Source organism: Pogoniulus pusillus, chromosome Z (genome assembly GCF_015220805.1).
Source record: "Pogoniulus pusillus isolate bPogPus1 chromosome Z, bPogPus1.pri, whole genome shotgun sequence".
Taxonomy (NCBI): Eukaryota; Metazoa; Chordata; class Aves; order Piciformes; family Lybiidae; genus Pogoniulus; species Pogoniulus pusillus.
In genome coordinates, this window is record NC_087309.1 from 41,440,285 (window position 1) to 41,462,783 (window position 22,499).

Here is a 22,499-nt window from a genome sequence, read left to right on the forward strand (position 1 = left end):
GGCAGCAGAGCCCCGCACGGCGGCACAGAGCCCCGCACGGCGGCACAGAGCCCCGCACGGCGGCACAGAGCCCCGCACGGCAGCAGAGCCCCGCACGGCGGCACAGAGCCCCGCACGGCGCCCGGCACGGCCGCGGCGCTGCCTGTGCAGGTGGCCTCCCAGCCGCTCTCCGAGCCGGGAGATGGCAAAGTTAACTCTGCCCCCTTGTGCATCTGCATCATGATACAGGCCATCAGCGGCTGACAGCTCCTCCGCACCGCCGCCGAGCAGCGCGTCTGACCCACCGCCCCGCCACCGGCAGCGCGGAGCCCTGGGGACACCCCGGTCAGCACCCGCACCCGCCCCACCGAGCCACACAGCGCTCAGCGGCGTGAGGAGGGGACGTGGACACTCCTGGGATGCCTTCAAACAACGACTTTGAAAGATCTCCATGTGCCTCTCCACGCTGAGTCACAGAGTGGGTTGGGTGGGAAGGGACCTTCCAGATCACCCAGTTCCAGCCCCCTGCCACGGGCAGGGACACCTCCCACCAGCCCAGGTTGCTCAAGGCACTCATGGAATGAGTTGGGTTGGTAGGGATGTTGAAGATCATCCAGTTCCACGCCCCTTGCCATGGGCTTTGCCACTGCCCTGAGCAGCCTGGGCCAGGCCTGGACAACCCTTTCCATAAAGAAGTGTTTCTCATGTGCAGCCTAAACCTACCCTGGGACAACTCGAGGACATTTCCTCTTGTCCTGTCACTTGTTCCTTGTGAAAGGAGACCAACCCCCTTGGCTTTGCCTCTGGTAGGGGGCTTGGAAATGAATGATCTTCCGTCTTCCACTAGCCCAGGTTGCTCAAGGCCTCATCCAGCCTGGCCTTGAACACCTCCAGGGAGGGGGCATCCACAGCCTCCCTGGGCAGCCTGTTTCAGTGTCTCCCCACCCTCACTTTGGACAAGTAAGGGTGTGTTCAGCCCTGTGCCCCTGTCCTCACCGTGGGGCAGACACCAGCTGTGTTCCCACAGCACCAGCCACCACTGGCATGCACAGCAGGCACTACAAGCTTTGCCTCCCCGTCACACCAAGCACAACTCCACCACCAGCATGTCCACAGGTGCCACAGGAGCTGGGACCATGGGGGCTCTACAGCATGGGGCTGGATCCTGACCTAAATGGCCAGACAGCACCAGGGGTACTATTGTGAGGCCAGCAACCATCCGTCTACCTACTGACCTCAGAGCCTGCAGCACAGGCTCTGGTGTGCCCCCTGCCACTCCAAACATGTCCATGGTCTTGGCTTCAACTCCTCTCCACAAGCTCTTAGTAATCAAAGGGGATGCTCAGGATTAAAGGTGCTTTAGTAGGAGATGGGTGCAGAACTGCTCCTCTGGTATCCTTCTCTCTAGACAGTGCTTCCATGAGGAAAAAGCCCAGGACGGAGGACAAAATAGGGCTATACCCTGCAGTGAATCTGAGAGGAGCATCACCAACACCCAGTCCCACCAAGCCCCTGTATTGACAAAAGCCACATGGTGTCAGGGGGACCTAAAGAGACACAGTGAGGCAGACAGCTCTGCTGTTCATCTTCTGTCTTTTTGAGGCTGAGGGCAGCTCTCAGGTGGTTCATACCTCAGGTGGCCACAGAGTCATCACAATGGTGACTCTTACCCTTTACCTGGGTGGGAGGGAGATGTCCCCTGGAGGGGAGCAGAGTCTGGTTAAAAACTATGGCAGAACCTAAGTGCTTTCTGAAATACCCACACAAGCCCTTGCTCCTCAAAGAGGTCCTTACCTGGCCACCAGGCCATGTCAAAGGTCTGCAGCTTGGCTGTGACCTTGGCAAAGACCTGCCAAAACAGGCTCAAACCCCATCACAGCAGAGAGCAATGGGGGACATCCACAGCTCCGTCATGTGACACACACACAGCATCTGCCCTATCCTCATGGCATCCCTCCTGGCCCCAAAGCCCACCAGAAAGCAGGTCCCACTACCTTCATCCCGCTTGCGCTTGTTGCTGTCCGTGCCAGGGGAGGCAATTCCCAGGATGCCACTGATGGAGTAGGAGGAGCCGGCAGAGTCGGTGCTGACAGAGGACACCTGGGTCACAGACCCCGTGGAGGCTGCAAGGCAAGGCCAGGAAGTCAGTGGGCAACAGAACACGAACACCAGCCTACACAAGAGCCACCAGGCATGAGCAAGGGAGGCTGAGGATCTGCTGGCAACCACAGCCCCTCCAGCTGAGGAAGGACCCTCACTCAGCCTAGAAGCAGGGGCAGAAGCAAAGCAAGCTGCCAGCCCATGGCATCTTGAATTGCACCAGAAGAGTGTGGCCATCAGGTCAAGGGAGGTTCTTCTCCCTCTCTACTCTGACCTGGTGAGGCCTCATCTGGAGTCCTGGATGCAGCTCTGGGCTCCCCAGCTCAAGAGAGACAAGGCACTATTGCAGAGAGTCCAGAGGAGGCTCTGAAGGTGCTGAGGGTCCTGGAGCAGCTCTGGGAGAAGCAAAGGCTGAGAGCCTGGAGAAGAGCAACCCCAGAGGGAATCTGATCAAAGCTCAGCAAGAGCTAAAGGAGCTGGAGGGGGCAAGAGGATGGGGACAAGTTCTGTTCAGTGCCACCCAGGGACAGGACAAGGGGCAAAGGGCTCAAACTTGGCCCAGGAGGTTCCACCTGAACAGGAGGAGAAAGTAATTTGTTGTGAAGGTGCTGGAGGCCTGGAGCAGGCTGCTCAGAGAGGTTGTGGACTCTCCTATGGAGACTTTCAGGACCCATCTGGTTGTGTTTCTGTGTGACCTGCCCTGGGTGCCCCTGCTCTGCTGAGGGGCAGTTGGACTGGATGATCTCTGTAGGCCCCTTCCAAACACTTCCATCCATGCTAAGATACTGTGCTTCTGTGACCAGCAAGGTAGATGGAGCTGGCTGGAACCACAGCCATGCAGAGAGGTAAGCCTCTGCAAAGAGTCCTTCCATCAGGAGCCTGGAGCAGGAAGTGTCACAGAAACCTCATGGGAGCAGAGCTGCCTGCACAGGCTGAAAAAGTCACCATACAGTCCCTAGGCACAGAGATTCTTCTGCAGAGCCATGCTGCAGACATGCATGCAGTAGTGGTGGCTACTTGAGGCTAAGAAACCTTCTCCTTACTCTTCATCCCTGCTCAGTCCACCCCAAGCCTTGGGAATCAGCTACCAGAGCAAAGCAAGGGATGCTGTTCCTCCTCTGGGGTTGTTCTGGCATTTCCCAAAGAGAAAAGCTCAGGACTCACAGGGCTGCAGTGTGAATCATAGAATCATAGAACCAACCATGTTGGAAGAGACCTCCAAGATCATCCAGTCCAACCTAGCACCCAGCCCTAGCCAGTCAACTAGACCATGGCACTAAGTGCCTCATCCAGGGACAGTGACTCCACCACCTCCCTGGGCAGCCCATTCCAATGCCAATCACTCTCTCTGGCAAAAACTTCCTCCTGACATCCAGCCTATACTTCACCCAGCACAACTTGAGGCTGTGTCCCCTTGTTCTGTTGCTGGTTGCCTGGGAGAAGAGACCAACCCCCACCTGGCTACAACCTCCCTTCAGGTAGTTGTAGACAGCAATGAGGTCTTCCCTGAGCCTTCTCTTCTGCAGGCTGCACACCCCCAGCTCCCTCAGCCTCTCCTCATAGGGTTTGTGTTCCAGGCCCCTCACCAGCTTTGTTGCCCTTCTCCAGACACCTTCCAGCACCTCAATATCTCTCTTGAATTGAGGAGCCCTGAACTGCTTTGTGCCCATGCTCTGTGCACCCCAAGGTGGCAAGGAGCTTATCCATGCTCTGGCAGCTTCTGTGGAATGAGGAGGAATGGAAAGCAGCCCTGAGCCCTGACTGAGCCCCTTCCAACCCCTCCAAGGAGACACCATCACCATCACCTTTGGCTAGGGCTGCTGGTGCCTCCCCTGCAGCATCGTTGGGCTGCGGATGAATTAAAGTTTCAGAAAGTTTTGCTCCCTCTTCACTCACGGCTGCAAGTGCACAAAGAATGGTGGAAGGGATGGTTGATAGATGAAAGAAAAAAAAAAAACACATTCAAAACTACTTACTGACTAATGATGCAGAAAATGTTATGAATAAGTATCCCTTTCTTGATTTATTACTTTAATTATCTGACATTCTATAGACCCCCATTAGTGGGGGGGGGGGGGAATGGTGGGTAGGGGTGGGGTGTTGGTTTAGATTTCAATTTTCTGTCTCATGGTGAAAGCTATTTATCATAATAATCAGTAAAATTCAAAACCTTTTAGCAGTATTTATAAAATTCATTTGCTACGTTCAGCCCTTGGAGAATGACAAAGCAGGCGCATTAGCACGTGTGCCGAAGTGTTTTATGCAGAATTATCTGTCCATAAGAATGATTAAAAGTTCTTTAGAATATTTGTAATCCATTATGCTTGCCTCTCTTCTTCTTCTTCTTCTTTTTTTTAAGAGAAAAGTAAAAAAAAAAAAAAAAAAAAAAAAGTTTTCCTTACCTATGCTGTGACTGGAGGCTGGGACCTGCTGATTGGGTGGCTGCTGCACCTTGGTCCGTATGATCCTGTGTGTGGATGGGAAGAAACAAACGACTTGGTGTTAAGCATCCAGCTGCAGAGACTCTATCAGACTCTACTTTTCTGGTTCCAGATACCTACAGAAGTCCAAAATTGCCTCCCTGTGCATTATGCCCTCGACATCCACTGGAGGACTGATCCTGGGTGAACCCAGGACTGTGTTTTCACCTCCAGACGCTGTCAGCAGGGACGTTTGGGTGAGCAGCTCCTACACGCTGCTCAAGATTCTGTAGAGTTTGGTGCTCTGGTGCCTTTGAGGACCTAATCCTCACCACTCAGGAAAGAGACATCTGCAGTTGCTTGGGGCCAGCATCCCCTCCTCAGAGACCTGCCTGCATCTGAGTCCAGACAGCCCAGCAGGATGTGATCTCGCCCTTGGGTGCTAGAACATACATGCAAGGCTGTTGCTAGACCACCCTGGGCACACAACTAGAGAGCATGGAGGCCTTGGGAAAGGACCTGCTTAGCCAAACCAAAAACGTGTGGATTAAGCACTGATCTGGAAAGCTGAACAACCACACTGCCATCATTGGAAGAGCCTCTGCTCCAGTTCAGGGCTGTTCAAGGCAAGATTGGACGTGGCACTTGGTGCTATGGTCTAGCCTTGAGCTCTGTGGTAAAGGGTTGGACTTGATGATCTGTGAGGTCTCTTCCAACCCTGATGATACTGTGATACTGTGATACTGTGATACAGTTTATAATGGTGCCAGCCACAAAAAACTCAGAGGTGCAGGTAGGCATCTCCTGGGTGTGTTGAGGGTAGCTGCTTACAACAGCTGGGGAGAAGCTCTAGCAAGAACTCACCCAATGATACAGAGTGAAAAAAGTAAAGAGGTGGCTTGAAATGCCTCTGGAAATGAGGCAGCCCTGCAGCAGGACACAAACAGGGGCCTGAAATGCCTCTGGGGATGAGGCAGCCCTGCAGCAGGACACAAACAGGGGCCTGAAATGCCCCTGATGATGAGGCAGCCCTGCAGCAGGACACAAACAGGGGCCTGAAATGCCTCTGGGGATGAGGCAGCCCTGCAGCAGGACACAAACAGGGGCCTGAAATGCCTCTGGAGATGAGGCAGCCCTGCAGCAGGACACAAACAGGCACTCAGCAGTCACGCACCATGTGCCTCCCCACCTGCCTCACTGATCCAGGGGGCAAAGTGCTGCCAGCAGCTCTGTTCTTCTGCATCCAGCAAACTCTGCTCCCACTCCTGCCTGCCCTGGCTTTGGACACAGGGAGAGAAGGCAGAGTACAAATCATAGAACCATACAGACATAGAGTCATTAATGCTGGAAAAGCCTTCTTGGATCATCCAGTGCAGCCACTAACCCAATACCACCATGGCCACTAAACCATGGACCCAGGTACTGTGACCACAAGTTTCTGGAACACCTTCAGGAGTGGGGAGTCCACCACCTCCTTGGGCACTCTGTTCCAATCCTTGGCCACTCTTGCAGCACAGAAATTGTTCCTCATGGCTAATTTCAACCTCCCCTAGTGCAGATTGAGGCCATTTCCTCTCTCCCTGTCATTAATTACTTGGGAGAAGAAGTGAACACTGGCCTCAAAGAGGTGGCATAAGGGGAGGCAAGAAGGAAGGTGTGAAACAGAGGATGCTCTCTAGGCACAAAGAGCACTTGTCTGCTTGGAAGTCACCCTGTGATCTAGTAGAGGAACCAGCACCAATGGCACCTGCCCCCATCCTAGAAGAGGAGCATAGGATGGCTTGAATTGGAAGGGACCTTAAAAATCATCTCTCGTTCACATGATATGCTGCCATCCCTGCCCCCTCCCATGACCCTTTGGAGCTGGTGGGGGCCAGGTCTGTCAGTAAGACTTCTTTCAGCTGCCAGCCCCAGAGTGAAGCTGCTGGGTATTGGTCGTCTTCAGTGGAGGGGTTCTCCAGTGGCAAATGAGCACCCAGCCCAGCCTGGAGCAGAGGGAGCTGTGCAAGCAGCTTTGGTGAGACCCTGCAAGAGCAGGGGTGGGAAAAACACCTGCGTCCAGCACTTCTGCAGTGTGGTGAGGGAAAGGTGTCCAGGGCCTCCTGACACAGGGACATCTTCATCTGCAGGAGGGTGGGGGGTGGGGCGGGCTGCAGCACTCTGATGCTGCTGGGCAGCTCCTGGCTTGTTTGAGCAAAACTAATCACAGTGATTAATTAAGCCTTAATCACACACAGTTGCTCCTGCTGTGGAAGAGTGGCCTATTATTAATACTAATTAATGTTATTAATTAATAATAATAGTTACTATTCATTCATATACAGGGACAGCAGCTCAGATTCATCTGCCAAGAGGCAGCCTGAGCAGCAGCAATGTGCTGAGTGCAGCTGGCCCCAGCAGCCGTGACCTTCTGCAGCTGTGTTTGGTGACACCTTCCCTCTGCTCCCACCACAAGATCAGTGCCCAAACAGCACCAAAACATGGGGACAGAGACATGGAATGCTCAAGTGTCCAAGAAGGCAACCAGCATCCTGGCATGGATCAGCAGTGGTGTGGGTGGCAGCAGCAGGGCAGGGATTGTGCCCCTGGGCTCAGCACTGCTGAGGCCACAGCTTGAGTGCTGGGTTCAATTTTGGGCCTCTCATTCCCAGAAGGACAATGAGGAGCAGGAGCAGGTCCTGAGAAAGGCAACAAAGCTGGGGAAGGTTCTGGAGAAGAGGGCTGGGGAGGAGCAGCTGAGGGAGCTGGGGATGTTTAGTGTGGATAAGAGGAGGCCGAGGGGAGACCTCATTGCTCTCTGCAGCTCCTTGAGAGGAGACTGCAGATGGGTGGGGATTGTGCTCTTCTGCCTAATTGCAGGTGACAGAAGGAGAAGAACTGGTCTGAAATGTAATTAGGGAGGGGCAAGATTGGCCATGAGGACCAATTTCTGTGCTGTAAGAGTGGTCAGGAGTTGGAACAGGCTGCCCAAGGATGTGATAGAGTCCCCATCTGTTGAGGTGCTCCAGAACGGTGTGGCCATGGTTTAGTGACCATGGTGGTGTTGGGTTGGTGGCTGCACTAGATGATCCAACCCACACAATTCCATGATTCTATGATTCTCCAAGAGCAGCTCACCTGAAGGGTCTAGCATGGCCGCAAGAAGATGAAAGGGGCCGGGAACAAGACAGCTCCATTCTGTTTTGTGCGTGACACAAACCACTTGGCTTCACCCTCCCTGCAGCAGGCAGGAACCAAACCACACCTTTTCTCAGGGGTTCAGATCTGTGGTGCCCAGGCAACACCAGATCTGTGCCTCAGTGGTGAGTATAGGCACCACAACACAAACAGGGGTCTAATTGCTCAGCGTGTAGCAGCCCCACCTGCAAAGCCTGGAACCTTCATGCTAAATGTGAGGATGAGTCCTCCAGCAGGAACCAGGAGGATTCAGCACTACAGTCATGTCTGGAGGTGAGCCCCAGGTTTCTTCTCACAAGAGTCTGGTCTGGGTTTTCAGGATGCATTCCTAGGCTGGTAGAGTACACCCCTCTGGGTGAACAGAGTCAAAGAGGTGTTGTGTGCTTCTAAACAGGGACTGCACACCTCTGAGAGAAGAAGACCTTAGCCACAGTTAGAAGCCAGAAGGAGACTTTCAGCCAAAAAAGCTTGGTGGTAGATCCTGAAATGGATTCCTGATGCAACAGCATTGTGTGTGAGGATGCTGCTCATCTGGAAATGCCCAAGCATACAGCAGAAGGGAGAGCATGGAAACAAAACACGTCTGGAAGCTGCTTTTTCCCTTTCCAAGAGCAGTGAATGCCCATTTTGTGGTTGTCTGGGGGAGTCTTGAAACCCTACCAGATAGAGAGAAGCTGCTCCTTATGTGGCAGGTCTTGAGCTGTCATGGGAGCTCTGTTCTCCCTCAGTCACCAGAGGTCAGTCAGAAGAAGTTTTTCTCCACTTTGCCTCCTCTCTGCATCATTCCCCAAACCCTTTTTGCAATTGAAAGTGCCATGTCTTGGGGGTCACCAGCTGCCACTATGGAACCTCAGTGAGGCACAGATCCATAGATTCACAGCATGGCTTGGAAGGGACCTTGTTGATTATCTAGTTCCAACTCCCCGCCGTGGGCAGAGACGAGACAACTCCCACCAGACCAGGCTGCTCAAGGCCTCACCCAGCCTGGCCTTGAACACCTCCAGAGAGGGGACATCCACAGCCCTCAGGGCAACCTGTGCCAGTGTTTCCCCACCCTCGCTCTCAATAATTTCTTCTTAATCTCCAGTCTCAATCTCCCCTCTCCCATCTTAAAGCCATTGTCCCTTGTCCTGGCACTCCCAGTACTTGTCAGAAGTCCCTCTCCAGCTCTCCTGGAGCCCCTTCAGGTACTGCAAGACTGCTCTAAGGTCTCCCTGAAGTCTTCTCTTCTCCAGGCTGGACAGCTTCTACTCTCCCAGCATGCCTCCATCCCTCTGATCAGCGTTGTGGCCTCCTATGGACCCTCTCAGCAGTTCTATGTCCTTCTTGTGCTGGGGTCCAACAGGACTAGAGGCAGAGCAAAGGCTGCAGCCAAAGTGCCTGCAGTGGCTGATTTCTGCTCAGAAGTGGCTCCACGTTGCGCTGGGCAGGGCAGTGGCTCTGCGCACGGCTGGGGCCGGGGGAAGCCACAGCAGCTACTCAAGCGGCAACTCCATGAATGCAGATCAGGCTGGGATGGCCAATAAAAGGAAATTGCATCCATTTATTGCACGTCCACGGACACAGATGGGGCTTTACAGCTATCTGACTTCAAAGAATTTGCATGAAATCACACAAGTGAAAACCATCTCACCAGCCTGGCAGGGGCATAGCCTGGCACAGAGAGGAAATGCCAGGGGTGTGGGTGTCCATCAGGCCCTGCTTCCAACCGTGAATCCCTTAAGATGGGTCCAGCAGGGCTGGAGACATTACAGACTATTTCACTGGGGGCTTTCAGCACCAGCCTCCCACATCCTGATGCAGCAGGGTAGAGGTGAGCGGAGAAGGTGTGAGTCCAGGTGGCAAGAAACCCGACTGCAGACCCAGCCCTGCTCAACAAGTTCATGGCAAAGCCCTCAAACACAGGACTGAAGCCCCAGATGAGGTTCTCCTGCATTGTTCAAAAGCAATTCAATGCTGCTTAAGTGCCTCCATGTAAGGAGCTGACAGCCCAACGCATTGGAAAGCTCCCGGCACTCCGTTCCCCTGCTGGCATTCATACAGGCAGCGAACAGCACGGTGCTGCAACAGCCTCGGAGGGACTAAGGAGGCACCAAGAGGGCAAAAGTGGTACCTTAGAGTCCTGTCTTGGGTCCCCTTCTCCATGCACCTGGGACCTGCCCTTATGCAGCTGGCTGTGGCCTCACAGTGGTCATCTGAGCTCTCTTCACAGGGAAAGCACATCCCACTGAGCCCCCACCCCATCAGGGTCTCAACTGTCACCTCACAGGACAGTTGCCAGCGCGGACTGCAGCTCGCAGACTGGGGAGGGGATGGGAACAACGACGGCCAGCAGCAGGATCTGCCCTCTCCTAGGGAGCACCCGCCGTCGGTGGTGCTCTGAGTCCATATCTGCTCCCCAGCCCCACACACCGAGGACTCGGTTCCAGTTGCGTTCCTTGCCAGCAGCCCACACCACCCCGGGCGGCCCCCAGCCGCAGGCTCGCCTGGCACCGCGCCGATGCCCACCTGTTAATGGAGCTGACGCTGGGCACGGTGTCGTTGTCGCACACCCGCTCGGCCAGCAGCCTGTCCCTGATCTCCCAGGCGAACATGGTGGGGTTTTGGCGTTTGTACTCCGCAATCTTCTCGACGACTTTGGGTGTGGCCACCTTTGGTTTGGATCCTCCGATGACGCCAGGCTTGATGCTGCCGGTCTCGTAGTACCTGGCGCAGCGGGGCGGGACAAAGCTCTGGTTATCACAAACAGGCAGGGAATGTGCCCTCGGATTTACGGAGGAGGCAATTCCAGGGTAACCAAACCCCAGCAAATCCGGAGATACATCTTCACTTCCCGCACAGACAATTTTTTTTTTCCCCTGCCTATCTGGCCCTTTTATCACCCAGCAGATTAACTTATAGTAATTGGAACTGGGGCTGGAGATACCATGTATATTTTCCCGTAATAGCAAGACAAAAGAAGCAGTGCAAGATTAAAGGGCATGCCGGGATCCAAAATTAACTGAAAATGTGTGTTATTAATCAGCAGTGCTGGCAATAATAGAAACAAATCACACCAAAGACCACTCTTGGGTTTGGTTTTTTTTTTTTTTTGCAGTGGGCCCTTTGTGGCGAATTACCATTTCTACAGAAATTCTCTGTCGTTAATATCTACAGCTTGTTACCACCCCACAGACAAATGAAGGATAAATGTGTTATTTTATTTGCACCTCTGGCATATCTTTCTCCCAATTTTTGGGGCTGTAGTGTGGATATTGCTGTTTTAATAGTTAATGTTTTCCGAAACGTGCTCTTTTTAGCACCAGGCTTTAGCAGTTTCCACCACAGATGTCCAGGGGAAAGGGAGCTGCCCACGCTCTGGAGGGGTCCAACTGATGTGGTGTCAGTGAGCAGCCCTGTGGCCTTTCCTCACCCACATCTGCAGATCCCAGGCTGTGGGGAAAGTGGGAGCACTGGATCCTTAAACTGGCAGGAATCCAAATGGTTCCTTTAGATGTTGCCACAGCTGCTTTTGGTAGCGCCGTGATGGCAGTTCTCAGTGGAAAACCCCAGCCCGTGAGCTCCTCTTGCAGTGAAGGAAGCCTTGAGCACGCTGCGAAGAGCGGAAGCTGCATCTTCATAGATACACAGAACAGTTTAGGCTGGAAGGGACCGTAAAGATCACCCAGTTCCAACCCCCTGCCATGGGCAGGAACATCTCCCACTAGACCAAGTCACTCAGAGCCCCATCTGATCTGGATTTGAATACCTCCAGGGAGGGGGCATCCACAGCCTCCCTGGGCAACCCATTCTGATGTCTCCCCACCCTCACTCTTGAGAATGTCTTCCTCATCTGCAGTCTCAGTCTCCCCTCTCCCAGCTCAAAGCTATTGCCCCTCATCCTTGTCACTTCCAACCCTTGTCAAAAGTCCCTCCTCAGCTCTCCTGGAGCCCCGTCAGGGGCCGGAAGACTGGAGGGGAGCCCAGGGTTGAGACCATGCCCTTCAGTGCTGCGCTGCCAGGGAGCACAATGCCACGGGTGCTCTCCTGGCCAGGCACCTCTTTGTGTCCTGGCAATTTCCTCGTGAAAAATCAATCCCATGCCAGCCTGCAACAACTGCCCCAACCACCCCGATCCTGCACATCCTGTCTCCTTGGCATCATGAGCTGTTCCACCAAACACCCAGAACGTGTCTACTCATCGCTCCGTGTCTCCAACACAGAGCTCAGAAAGCACTCCCTGGCAGGAGCACAAGGCTGCTTATTAATATATTTTCTCTGCAGCTACTTGACACAACCATTACACACAAAAAATAAATTAATTCCCCATCTTTCCCACGTGAGCAGAGCACAGACAGTGCAGCCAGGGCCTGCTTCACCACAACACACACGCAACACATGCCCGTGGCCACCAAATTCCTGACTGGTTTCCACTCCTTCTGGGGAGCTCTCATGTGCAGAGCCTCAAATTCCTTTAAGGAGACTGGCACCGTGCTGTCTGTGCATGCTTCTGGATGTTCAGGATGCAGATGTGGGCTCAGAACTTACAGCCTCCATCAGACACATAAGCAGTGTTAGCAAGGGGAAGTGCCAAGTGCCACAGATAGGTGAACCATTCTGCTGCCCTTCAATCGAGGATTCAGGTTCCTAACAAGCTTGCCGGGGACATGACAGAACAATAGCAAACACGGACCATAAACCAACTTAACACCTTGTGCCCTGCCCTCAAAACCGTCACTGCTGGCACCTCTGCCATGAAGAGGGTGCAGGAGAAAGCCAGACAGTGTTGTGACTGCCTCCAAACAAAATGTCACCATGTTCTTGCCTCTAACCAAAATGACAGATTCTACAGGGGTTCCAGTGTTCTTTTCCATGGCTTTGCTGCACCACCATGACACAGCACCTGGTTACCATGCACCACAGGACAGCCCAGCTGAGCAGAGCCCCAGCAGCAGCTTGGGAAGCTGTGGCTGTGCCGGCGAGGTAGTGCTCGCCATGGCTGGTGATCCCTGGTGCCCTCCAGACAGCAAAATCTCTGCTCTCAGATCCTCCTACCACTGTCCCCCTGTCCATCCTCACCACCTTAGGTTCTGCAAGGGCATCCATGGGAGGAGTTGGAGGGGCGACTGGGCCCATGCCCATTCCCTGGGCAGCTGGGGAAGCTGACTAGGATATGGGGTGGCTGTGCCCAGTGGTGTTGCCATGACACCTCCCTCCTCTTCACCCTGGCCTTGAACCTGGCACAGGAAGGCCCCACGGGCTGCACAGCACGGGTGTTCCCGGCTCTGTTTTAGCGACAAGAAAGACCACAGCCAGCTCTATTTCACATAGCCAGCTCCAGGCCTGTCTCTCCAGCAAAACTCCAGTGCAAGTAAGAAGTAGGCACGCCGCAGTCCCCTCCTCTGAAGGGTGAGACTTTCCTCTGTCCTGCAAACTCTGGGTGTACCCAAGGCTGTGTTGGGAACTAAGATATCCTGATCCTGAAATTCCACCTACCAAGAATTATCCCAGGGAACCCTGGTTTCCACATGTGCAAAGGAAAAGCCATGGGCACACGAAGCTGCAATTATAGTGCCACTTTACCCACTGTAATTATTAGTTATGAAAATAACAAGCTATGAAATTCCAATTTATTGCTGACAACTTTAATGGCAAAGCTCTGGAGCCCTGCTCTTAGCTCTGTATTGTAAATACATCCCCATGGTGAATCTATCTAAAGCACCACAGCCAGAGCCATTGGGCACCTGCATGGGAGGCAGAGCAGTGACCACCTCTGATGGCAGCAGGTGAGCAGACAGCATTACCAGCCAGGCTGTGCCAGCAGCAGACAAGAAGCAACAACCCAGACAGATAGTCCAAGATGGGCAGGTGAGTCTCAGGTAAAGCCCACACAAAGTTTTCCTCCCTAAAACATCAAAACCAACCATGTCCTCGAACCTACATGGGGAGGAAGTGTGGCTGCCAAGGGGGTGAGAGGAAAAACAGGAGGTTGAGCATCACCCCTCTCAAAGCCGTGTGGGGCTGCAGAGCTGCCGCCCACCAGCTGCGGTGCAAGGGGGCTACAGGGACAAGGGTGCAAAGAGCTACAAAACCCAGGGGCTGCTGTTGTGCCACCACAGATTCTGAATGCTGAAATGGCTGCTGAGAGACCCCCCAGTCCTGCTAATCCACACAGATCCTCGTGTGATGCTACCAAAAGATAATTGCCTGAGCAGTCTTTCTAGCTCCACGACGTAGAGGAAAGCAAACTGGTTAAAAATTGGAAAGTGAAGAGGTGGTAAAAATAGAAACAGTAACATTCTGAAAAACTAAGTTGACCGTGAAACTTTAAAGTAAAGCACTCAGGAATTAACTCCCCCAGATCACCGAGAAAAACGTACTCTACCAAAACCCACTGTCTTTTTCAATGTCAGCTGGCCACGGTGCTCAGATCACCTGAGCTCAAAGCCATTTTAGCAATACGATTGGCACACGTGAGGCTGAGATCTGCTGACACCATACAAAGAAGCAAGGATGGTTACTTCTGACCCGGATCCGTCTCAAATTTTTAAGACTAAATCAGGAAATTGTTATGAATTCAGAGTTTAATTTCCTGCAGCCATAGTGGTTCAAGCAGCTCCTGCCTGAAGAGGGCAGCTCCCAAAATAGCCAAAATGAAGATGGGTTATGGTTACTTATTCTCTGGTCTAATTAAGAAGCTGTTCCAGCAGAGGAGCAGAAGAGGTGGAATTAAACAGTGGGACACACTGAAGAGCAGCCTGTGTATGGAGGCAGGGAGGGCAGTGCTGATGCAATACATAACAGGAACGTTGCTAAATGAGGGTCGTCTTCAGAAGGCAAAACAAGCAACTTACACAACTTTTATTTGTGTGAGGGTTTTTTCGGTTTTTGCATTCTGCTGAAGAGGACTCCCAGACTTCTCTGACAGTTCTCTAGGTGCAGGGTATGTGCCATAAGCAGAGTGCATTTTGCCCTCGGTGTTAGAATTACCTACACGAAAGTGTGAAAGGGGCAAAGCAGATACAGGAATGGTGGCACCTTCTCCCCACAGCAAAACCCCGAGTGGTCAGGAAGCCGCTCTCCTCACTGCTCTGACTTCCTGAGATTTCCACCGTTCTCCATTGCTCTACAGCCTTCAATCGAGGGACTGGCAGCGACACTTTTTTTGTGATTGACACCGGAGGATTCGTTGTGTGTGTGTGTGTGTGTCCCCTTACCTGCCAAGTATTTTGCTGACGCAGCCGTGGCTGACGCGGAGCTGCCGGGAGATGTCACACGGCCGGACCCCTTGGTGGGCAAGTTCCACGATCCTTTGGCGAACGACATCTGGGAGGGGGCGGCCGTTCACAAAAACACCCCCCAGCTGATTCACGCCTCCATGTCCTGAAAGGCATAGGGAAGGGGAAGAAGGACAGGAAAAGAAAAGCTGCGTCAGAGTTTGGATGCTCCTGCAGCACAAGATCCCCCTAGCCCCAACGCTCGCCGTGCCGAGCATCAAGGCGACAGCATCTGTCCATCCTCCAGCTGCTCTTTCCCCTGAGCACTGAGGAGGTCACGGCCAGGCTGCAGTGATGGGGAGCTCCCCTACTGCCTCCCGAGTGGCCACGGGAGACCAGGCGGCGATGACGGGCTGACCGGACACAGGCTGCCCCGCTCCCGAAGCTGGTGACTGCGTTCGCCCGACCGTTAGCTGAGATCTCTCGTGCCCCGTGGAGGGGCTGATCCTGAGCCTTTGGATCACGAACTAACGGAAAATACATCTCAGTCTGCACAGAATCTGTGTCTAAGGAGATTCGTGAAATTATATATCAGGGTTTGTTTGGGGTTTCGGGGTTTGTTTGTTTGTTTTTCCTGACGCCTTGACTTAATCAAAGCGGGGGGGGGGGGGGGGGGATAAAAGGAAGGGGGAAAAAAAATATCTGCAGCTAAAATTTGCATCAGCGCTGGCAGACATCACGATCTCAGCAACGGAACGCAAACGCTCCCGGCAAGCCCAGTCCCTCATCTCATCCCTCTACCAGCACATTTGCTCCCTTCACCTCTGCCAAGGTGAATCGCCTGGTAGAAACTGGAGCCCACTGGGTCGAACAGCACTGACACCCTGCAAACCTCACGGCCATGGAACCATCCTCTGTACCGAGCGAGGAAGCGTAATTAACCCCCGCGTTGTTAATCATCCGAACTACAAAGGGGTGGAGACGCCGGCAGCACGCGGTAGGGGCAGTGTGGATGCCAATTCTGGGACAAAAATAAGGCAGAAAATCTCTCTATTTGCACAGGGCTTGAATAAGCTGACAAGCCAAACGCCTGGGGGGGGGGGGGGGGGGGGGGGGGGGGAGAGAAAGAAAAAAGGAAGAAGAAGAAAAAAAAACTGGGGAGAGGGAGGAGGAGAGACAGGAAGAAAAGGTTATATGGAGCTATTTTTATTTAAATCCATCCGTTTCAGCATTGATAAACTGCTGTCAAATTTCGCCCACTGCCGCGGAAACTATCAGGGCACATGAAACAGGTGGTGGCCGAGGCCAGCCCGAGCGGTGGGCAGCAAAGGGCGCGGGTCTGGGCGGAGAGGCCAGGCTGCCCCCAAGATCCAACACGGCCCGGTCGAGCAGGCCTTGGGTGGGGCTGCTGCAGGAGTGTCCATGCTCAGGGACACCCAGGTGGGTGCAGGGTACGGGGACGGCAGAGTCCCGGCTGCTCACCGTGTAGCGGCCAGAGCCAAGCAGATTTCGGGAACAGAGACCGAGAGGAGTGGGGACACTTCACAGAGTGGCTGGGGAGACGGAAGTAAGAATGAAAGGGAGAGAAAATGAGTGGAAAAGGAAAGGAGAGGATAAGGAGTGGAAAAAGGAGAGAGGAAGGAGTGGAAAAGGAGAGGGGAAGGAAAGCGGAAGGAGAGGGGAAAGAGGGGAAGGGAAGGGAAGGGAAGGGGAAGAGGGAGGGGAAGGGAAGGGAAGGGAAGGGAAGGGAAGGGAAGGGAAGGGAAGGGAAGGGAAGGGAAGGGAAGGGAAGGGAAGGGAAGGGAAGGGAAGGGAAGGGAAGGGAAGGGAAGGGAAGGGAAGGGAAGGGAAGGGAAGGGAAGGGAAGGGAAGGGAAGGGAAGGGAAGGGAAGGGAAGGGAAGGGAAGGGAAGGGAAGGGAAGGGAAGGGAAGGGAAGGGAAGGGAAGGGAAGGGAAGGGAAGGGAAGGGAAGGGAAGGCAAGGGAAGGGAAGGGAAGGGAAGGGAAGGGAAGGGAAGGGAAGGGAAGGGAAGGGAAGGGAAGGGAAGGGAAGGGAAGGGACGGGAAGGGAAGGGAAGGGAAGGGAAGGGAAGGGAAGGGAAGGGAAGGGAAGGGAAGGGAAGGGAAGGGAAGGGAAGGGAAGGGAAGGGAAGGGAAGGGAAGGGGAAGGAAGGGAAGGAAGAAGGAAGGGAAGGAAGAAGGAAGAGAGGAGAGAGGAAAAGAGAAGACGGAAAGAAAGAAATGAAGGAAAGAAAGAGAACAAAACGAAACTGAAAGGAAAAGGGAAAGAAGAGGGAGAGAACTGGGACAAGCGTTTGCTCGTGGAAGGGGCCGGCGGTTCCCACGGAGCCAGCTCCAGCCCCCGGAGAGCAGTGAGCCCGGGCCTGCCCAGGTCGAGGCCACCAACTCTGCATCCACCGAGGAACAAAGGCCGGGACCGCTGCCGTGCTCCCGCCGTGCGGGGAGACCCATACCCAAACCTGCCCCCGCCGCGGGAAGAGGCACAGGCGCCGGGTAATCTTCACTGCCTGCCCGTGGCCTCCTTTGCAAGCCTCACTGGACAACTGCGGGCGGGTGCCGTGGGCCCTGTCGGGTCGGGGGCTACGGGAGTCGGACATACGGTGCCCGGTTAGGAGATAGGAGAGTGGGGCCGGTTTACTGCTCTTAGATCCCCTGCAGAGAGGGGAGCCAGGACGAGACTCTGCGCCGCACTGGGGAGGGGGAGCCACGGCCGGTCCCGGGGCGCTAAGGCAGATGCAAATGTAGAGGCAGCCCCTGGCTCTGCCCATGTGGGACGGGGAGGGAAGGGGTCCATGTCCTGCTCGGGACCCGTTGGGGACCCGCCGGCTGCCCCCGCTGCCTCTGCTCTCCCTCTGTCGCCTTCAGCGACGCCGTATCCCATTCCCCAGACCAGGAGTTACGGGAGATCGTTTAGAGGGCAGCGATCCGAGGGGCCCCGCGCTGTGGCCGGGACCGGAGAGAAAGCGTGGGAGCGGGAGGTGGCTGTTTTTTTCCCGCTGTGTTTTGGTTGGATTGTCTTGGGTTTTTTTTTTGTCCTTCCGATTCGCAGCGAAATTTCTGCAGAAGGCAGCGAGATTTGCACGGCGGATGAGCCGGAGGGACCGGCCGCGGCTTCTCCCTACCGGGGCTCCGTCCTCGGTGGGAGCGGGGCCGAGAGCGGGAATCCACGAGCTTCGCAACACCCTCCCTCACCCTCCGTCTTTCTGCTCGGAAAGTTGAGCTTGAAAACAAAACGAGATTTGATTCGGTGCCGGGGGAATATAAATAACCGTGAGTTCAGAGCGAGGCGGGAAGGAAAGTCGGTTTTCCTGGGGGCGACGCGAGCCCGGTACCTGCTGCCATCCCGGTCCCGGACGTGGTGCGGAAGGCGCGGGCAGAGCGGGCAGCGGGCGGCATCTTCCCAGCCCAGGCGCTACGTTTATTCCGCAAACAAGAGGCTGAAGGCGGGGGGCTGAGACGCGCCGGGAAATGCGATTAGTTCTCCTTTAACAGTGCTCGGTTCCCCGCCGTAACGCGGCGGTAACTCACCGTGAGAGGAGATGTCACCTCGCATCACGCCGCGCTAATGGACAAGTCTTCCCCGACCTCTCAAGCACAACAAACCCGGGCTCAACCCCCTGCTCACGACCTGTTAACTTCGCCGGCCGAAATATCCTCCCTTTTTTTTTCCTTTTTTTTTTTTTTTTCCTTTCTTTTTATTTTTTTTTCCCTGGGGTCGTTAAAAACGAACGAACAAAAAAATTCTCCCCTCCGTCCCCGATCCGTGGCCTCCGTGATATTTTAAATTTTTTTTAGTTTTTCTTTTTCTGTTTGTTTTGGTTTTGGGGGGGCTGTTTTGTTTTGTTTTTCGTTCTTGTAATAAATTAATATCAAATTTTTCAAGTGTAAGGAGAATATCGTGTCGCGAAGTTTTCCATTCGTCAGAAATAGGGGGCAGCTTTCTTCCTCGAGATTAAATTTAAGGGGGAGGGGGGTTGGGGGGGGATATATATAGATAGATAGATAGATACACACATTCATATATATATACATGCACATCTGTATTCATATATATAAACGATCGTTGGTGTACAGCTAGATACACTCGCCTAACGGCGCTCCCACATCTGTATCAATACTCTTCTGCGTATCTCACTGCATATATACAAAAAGACCTATTTACACCGTTTTTCCTCTATGGGAAAATAAGCCCCAGGCAACTCCTAACTAGCAGCATGCCGCAGCACCCCGCCACCGGCAAAAGCGGCCCCGCGCCGCATCCCGACGGTGCACGGCAGCTGAGGGCGGGGTGGAGGGGCCGCGCAAAGCAGCGTCGGGACCGGCGGCAGAGGGGGGTGCCGTGTGTCCGGACCCCTCCACTAGAGGCCCGGAGAGGGCAGAGCCGGTCCGCCGGCACCGCTCCGCGATCGCGACGGGCACGCGGTGGTCGCGACAGAGAAGTTGAAGTGGCAGCCTACTTACGGTGCATTGCTGCGAACGGGTCGTGCTTACAGTGTATTTCCATCGGGGCGGTCCGGCCTCGCAGAACACCTCCCTGTTCGCCGGCGGAGACCGTGCTGTGGGGCTGGGACAGGGGCTTCGGGGGAACAGCCGCAAACCAACCAAGAAAAAGAAAAAAAAAAAAAAACCACACCACACACACAAAAAAAAAAACCAACCAAAAAACAACCAAAACCACGCCACTGGAAAAAAAAAAAAAAAAAAAAACAAGCACCCCCGAAACAACGAAGAGTCCCGCCCCGAGCGGGGCCGTGATATCCGACAGCGCCGGCCAAGCGCGGGTCGCAGGCTCCAGTGGCTCCGTCGGGGGGTAGTGAAGGCGGGGGGCAGTATCGAGGAACGGCCGACCCGAACTGCACCTCTGCCCCCGGCCGCTCCTCGGGCCGCCGCTGAGCCGAGGTACCCGCCTGCCGTCTCCGAGGCTGTGGAGGGGCCGGGCGTCTCGGTCCGCCGGCCGGGAGCCCCCGCTCTCCCTTCCCCCGACGGCTCTTTGTGCTGTCGGAGCCGGCGGCTGCGCGGCGGCCGCGGGGCGGGGGCGGACGCCCCGTCCGCGGGGTTCGGTCCCGGGGCGGGAGGGTGGCGGCGGCGTGCTCCGCCTGTGCCGGCCCCCCCGCCGCGTCGCGCCGATCGCTGCAAGTCGCGGAGCCGGGCGGGGCGGCAGTGGGCGAGGGGCGCGGCGGGGGGAAGGTGTGGAGAGGGCGGGGATCGGGGCGGGGGCCGGCCTCTCGCCTCTCGCCTCGGCCCCGCGGGACCCGGGCCGCCCCGTCAGAGGCTGCCGTCCGAAACGGGGCACCGACTCGCCGCGCCCATCGTTCCCCGCCGCCACCGCCGCCGGGCCGGCCCCGCCGGGGCCGCGGGGCCGACGCCGCCCCCCTCGCCGTGGTCCCGCCGCGATGCGGGGCTGGCTCGGGCCGTGCGCCCGGCGCGCTGCCGGCCCGCGGCCCGCGGCGGGGGTTGTGGCGGGCGGAGGGGGCGGGCCGCGCGGGACCTCGAGGGGCGGAGCGGGGCGGAGCTGGGGGGGGCTCCGCCTCGGGACCGCGCCCCCGCGTTGCCGGCTGCGCGCCCGCGGAGGAGGCGCTTCAGCACCGTGAGGCTGGACAGCGGCGGGGCCGGCGCGGGGGCGGGGTGCGGCCGTCACTCAGCGGCGCCGGCCAATCGCAAAAGTTAACTTGACAGCGCCCCTCATTGGCCGCCGGGCGGCGGAGCCGGCCATTGGTGGGGGAGGCGGCCAATAAGGGCGGGGGGCGGGGCGGGGGCGCAGCCACGCGAGACCGAGCACGGGGTGGGTACAGGGGGGGTCTGCCGAGGCCCCGGGCCCCCGACGGCAGGGCCCAGCATCTCGTGGCCGTGTTGGAACACCCCGACGGGAGACGGCGCATCGCCAGGCCGTGGCTTTCTGCAGCCAGACCGAGTGCCTCGGGCCCCGGGTCTCCCCGACGGTCGGCGGGCGCGTCCGCGGACAGCGGGTCTCCCCAGCTGCCCCCGGCTGCTGAAGCGCGGGCAGTGTGTGAGGGTCTGGAGTCGGAGTCTCTACCCACTCGCGCCGTCCGCCGTCGCGGCGGGACACGGCAGCCCCGCTAGGACCGCGCTGGTGGGTAGCAGACGCCGCGTCCGGGGCCGACGAGTTCCCGCTCCTGCTGCCGCGACGCGGGTTCTGTCCCTTTTGCCCACAAGGCGACCACGATGAGCACCTCGGCCCGTGGCCGTCCTGATGCCGCGGGTGAGCGTGGCGGCAGAGCAGAACGCCGCCGAGACCACTGCCCTTGGCCCCGTTACCTGGCGGCCGGCCGAAAAAAATCAATGGGCTCCCCTTCCAGCCACCGCCCAAGGCTGGGGGCCGTGGTAAAGGGAGCTGTGCCCGCTGCCCCCAGACTAGAGCCGCCAGCTCTGACCCACTGACTGCACGCGGCCTGCGTCCTTGGCGGCGGCAGGACCGTACCGGACCCCCGCCCCCTCCCCGCGGCGGCTGGAACGGGAGGCGCGAGAGAGCACAGGGCGAGTTTTCGTTGAACGCCAAACTCCCAGGCTCGGCTACCTGGGCTGGGCTAGCCAGCGGAGGCCGGCGGATGGCAAGGACCGGTTACCGGGCAGCCCCGCAGCCGAGTCCGGGGCTGTAGGGCTGACCGCCTTCCGCCGCGGCTCCGAGCCTCGGCCAGGGGGAGAAGCCCCTGGGGCTAGAGGGGCGGCAGGCACGGGGAGGGAGGGCAGAGGAACTGGAAAGAGGCACCCCTCGCTGCCTGACCTTCTTCCTTTCATTCCCCGTCCTCTTCCCTGGAGGTCAAATTCGCGGCTCCGGCTCCACTCCCAGCGGGGACGCGGTATCAGCGGCGGCAAGGCCCCTGCTGCCGAGCCCGGACCGAGCTGTCGGTGCTGCCGAGCCCACCGGCCCCTCCTCGGCCGTCCCCGCCGCGCTGAGCGTGCGGCGCGCCGCCATGAAATGCTTTATCGATTAAACGATTATTCAGGCGATTTAACTAATAAAAGGCCACATCGATCGCTTCGGAATCGCATTCTGCCACCGAGACTTGAGGCCGCCGCCGCGACCACCATCCCGCACCCGCCAGCTGCCCCACGGCCCTGGGCACGCTCCCCGCCAGGAGGACGGGGCTTGCCGCAGCTTCCCGGTACTGGTATCCAGCTGTGAAACCGGCAGGGCCCCTCTACGGGACAACGGGGACTCGGGAGCCTCCCGCGCCTCCCCGAAGGCCCTACGGGCGCCGGCCCCGCTACCCGCTCTGGCGCCTGTCAAGCCCCGCACCGCGGCCCCCCAGGGCTGCAGAGCCTAGGACGGGTTTCCCTCGGCCTGGGTCCCACCTGTGCGGCCGGCCCGAGGGGTCGCGAAGGTGTTCTCCAACTCCATTCTTGCTCTCGGGGTCTGACGAGGCGGCGGAGAGAAAACTTTCCACCTCGTGTGGCCGTTGCCTGCCTTCCCTCGCTCTGTCTTTTCCTCTTCTGGTTTTATGTTCTCTTGTATTTCCTCTTTTCTTTCTTTTCTCTGCCTTTCCTTTCCTTTCCTTTTCTTTTCTTTCTTTTCCTTTCCTTTCCTTTCCTTTCCTTTCCTTTCCTTTCCTTTCCTTTCCTTTCCTTTCCTTTCCTTTCCTTTCCTT

General features: G+C 56.5%; 1 protein-coding gene across 7 annotated transcripts in view; it reads right to left on the reverse strand.

Annotated features, from left to right (window-relative positions):
* The window catches only part of PAX5 (paired box 5), a 148,502-nt gene extending 126,250 nt beyond the window's left edge, over nt 1-22,252 (reverse strand). For 3 of the 7 annotated variants that reach the window (XM_064176500.1, XM_064176497.1, XM_064176496.1), the window contains exons 1-5: nt 22,207-22,252; nt 14,873-15,038; nt 10,185-10,382; nt 4,482-4,546; nt 1,974-2,102 (exon numbers count right to left, since the gene is read on the reverse strand). In XM_064176500.1, coding sequence (XP_064032570.1) covers nt 1,974-2,102; nt 4,482-4,546; nt 10,185-10,382; nt 14,873-15,038; nt 22,207-22,252 — 604 coding nt within the window. Of the gene's footprint in view, nt 1-1,973; nt 2,103-4,481; nt 4,547-10,184; nt 10,383-14,872; nt 15,039-19,353; nt 19,397-22,206 lie in introns of those variants that run through there. The other 4 variants (XM_064176501.1, XM_064176498.1, XM_064176503.1 and 1 more) reach the window with 3 other exon arrangements.
* Between the last annotated feature and the right edge of the window lie 247 nt (nt 22,253-22,499).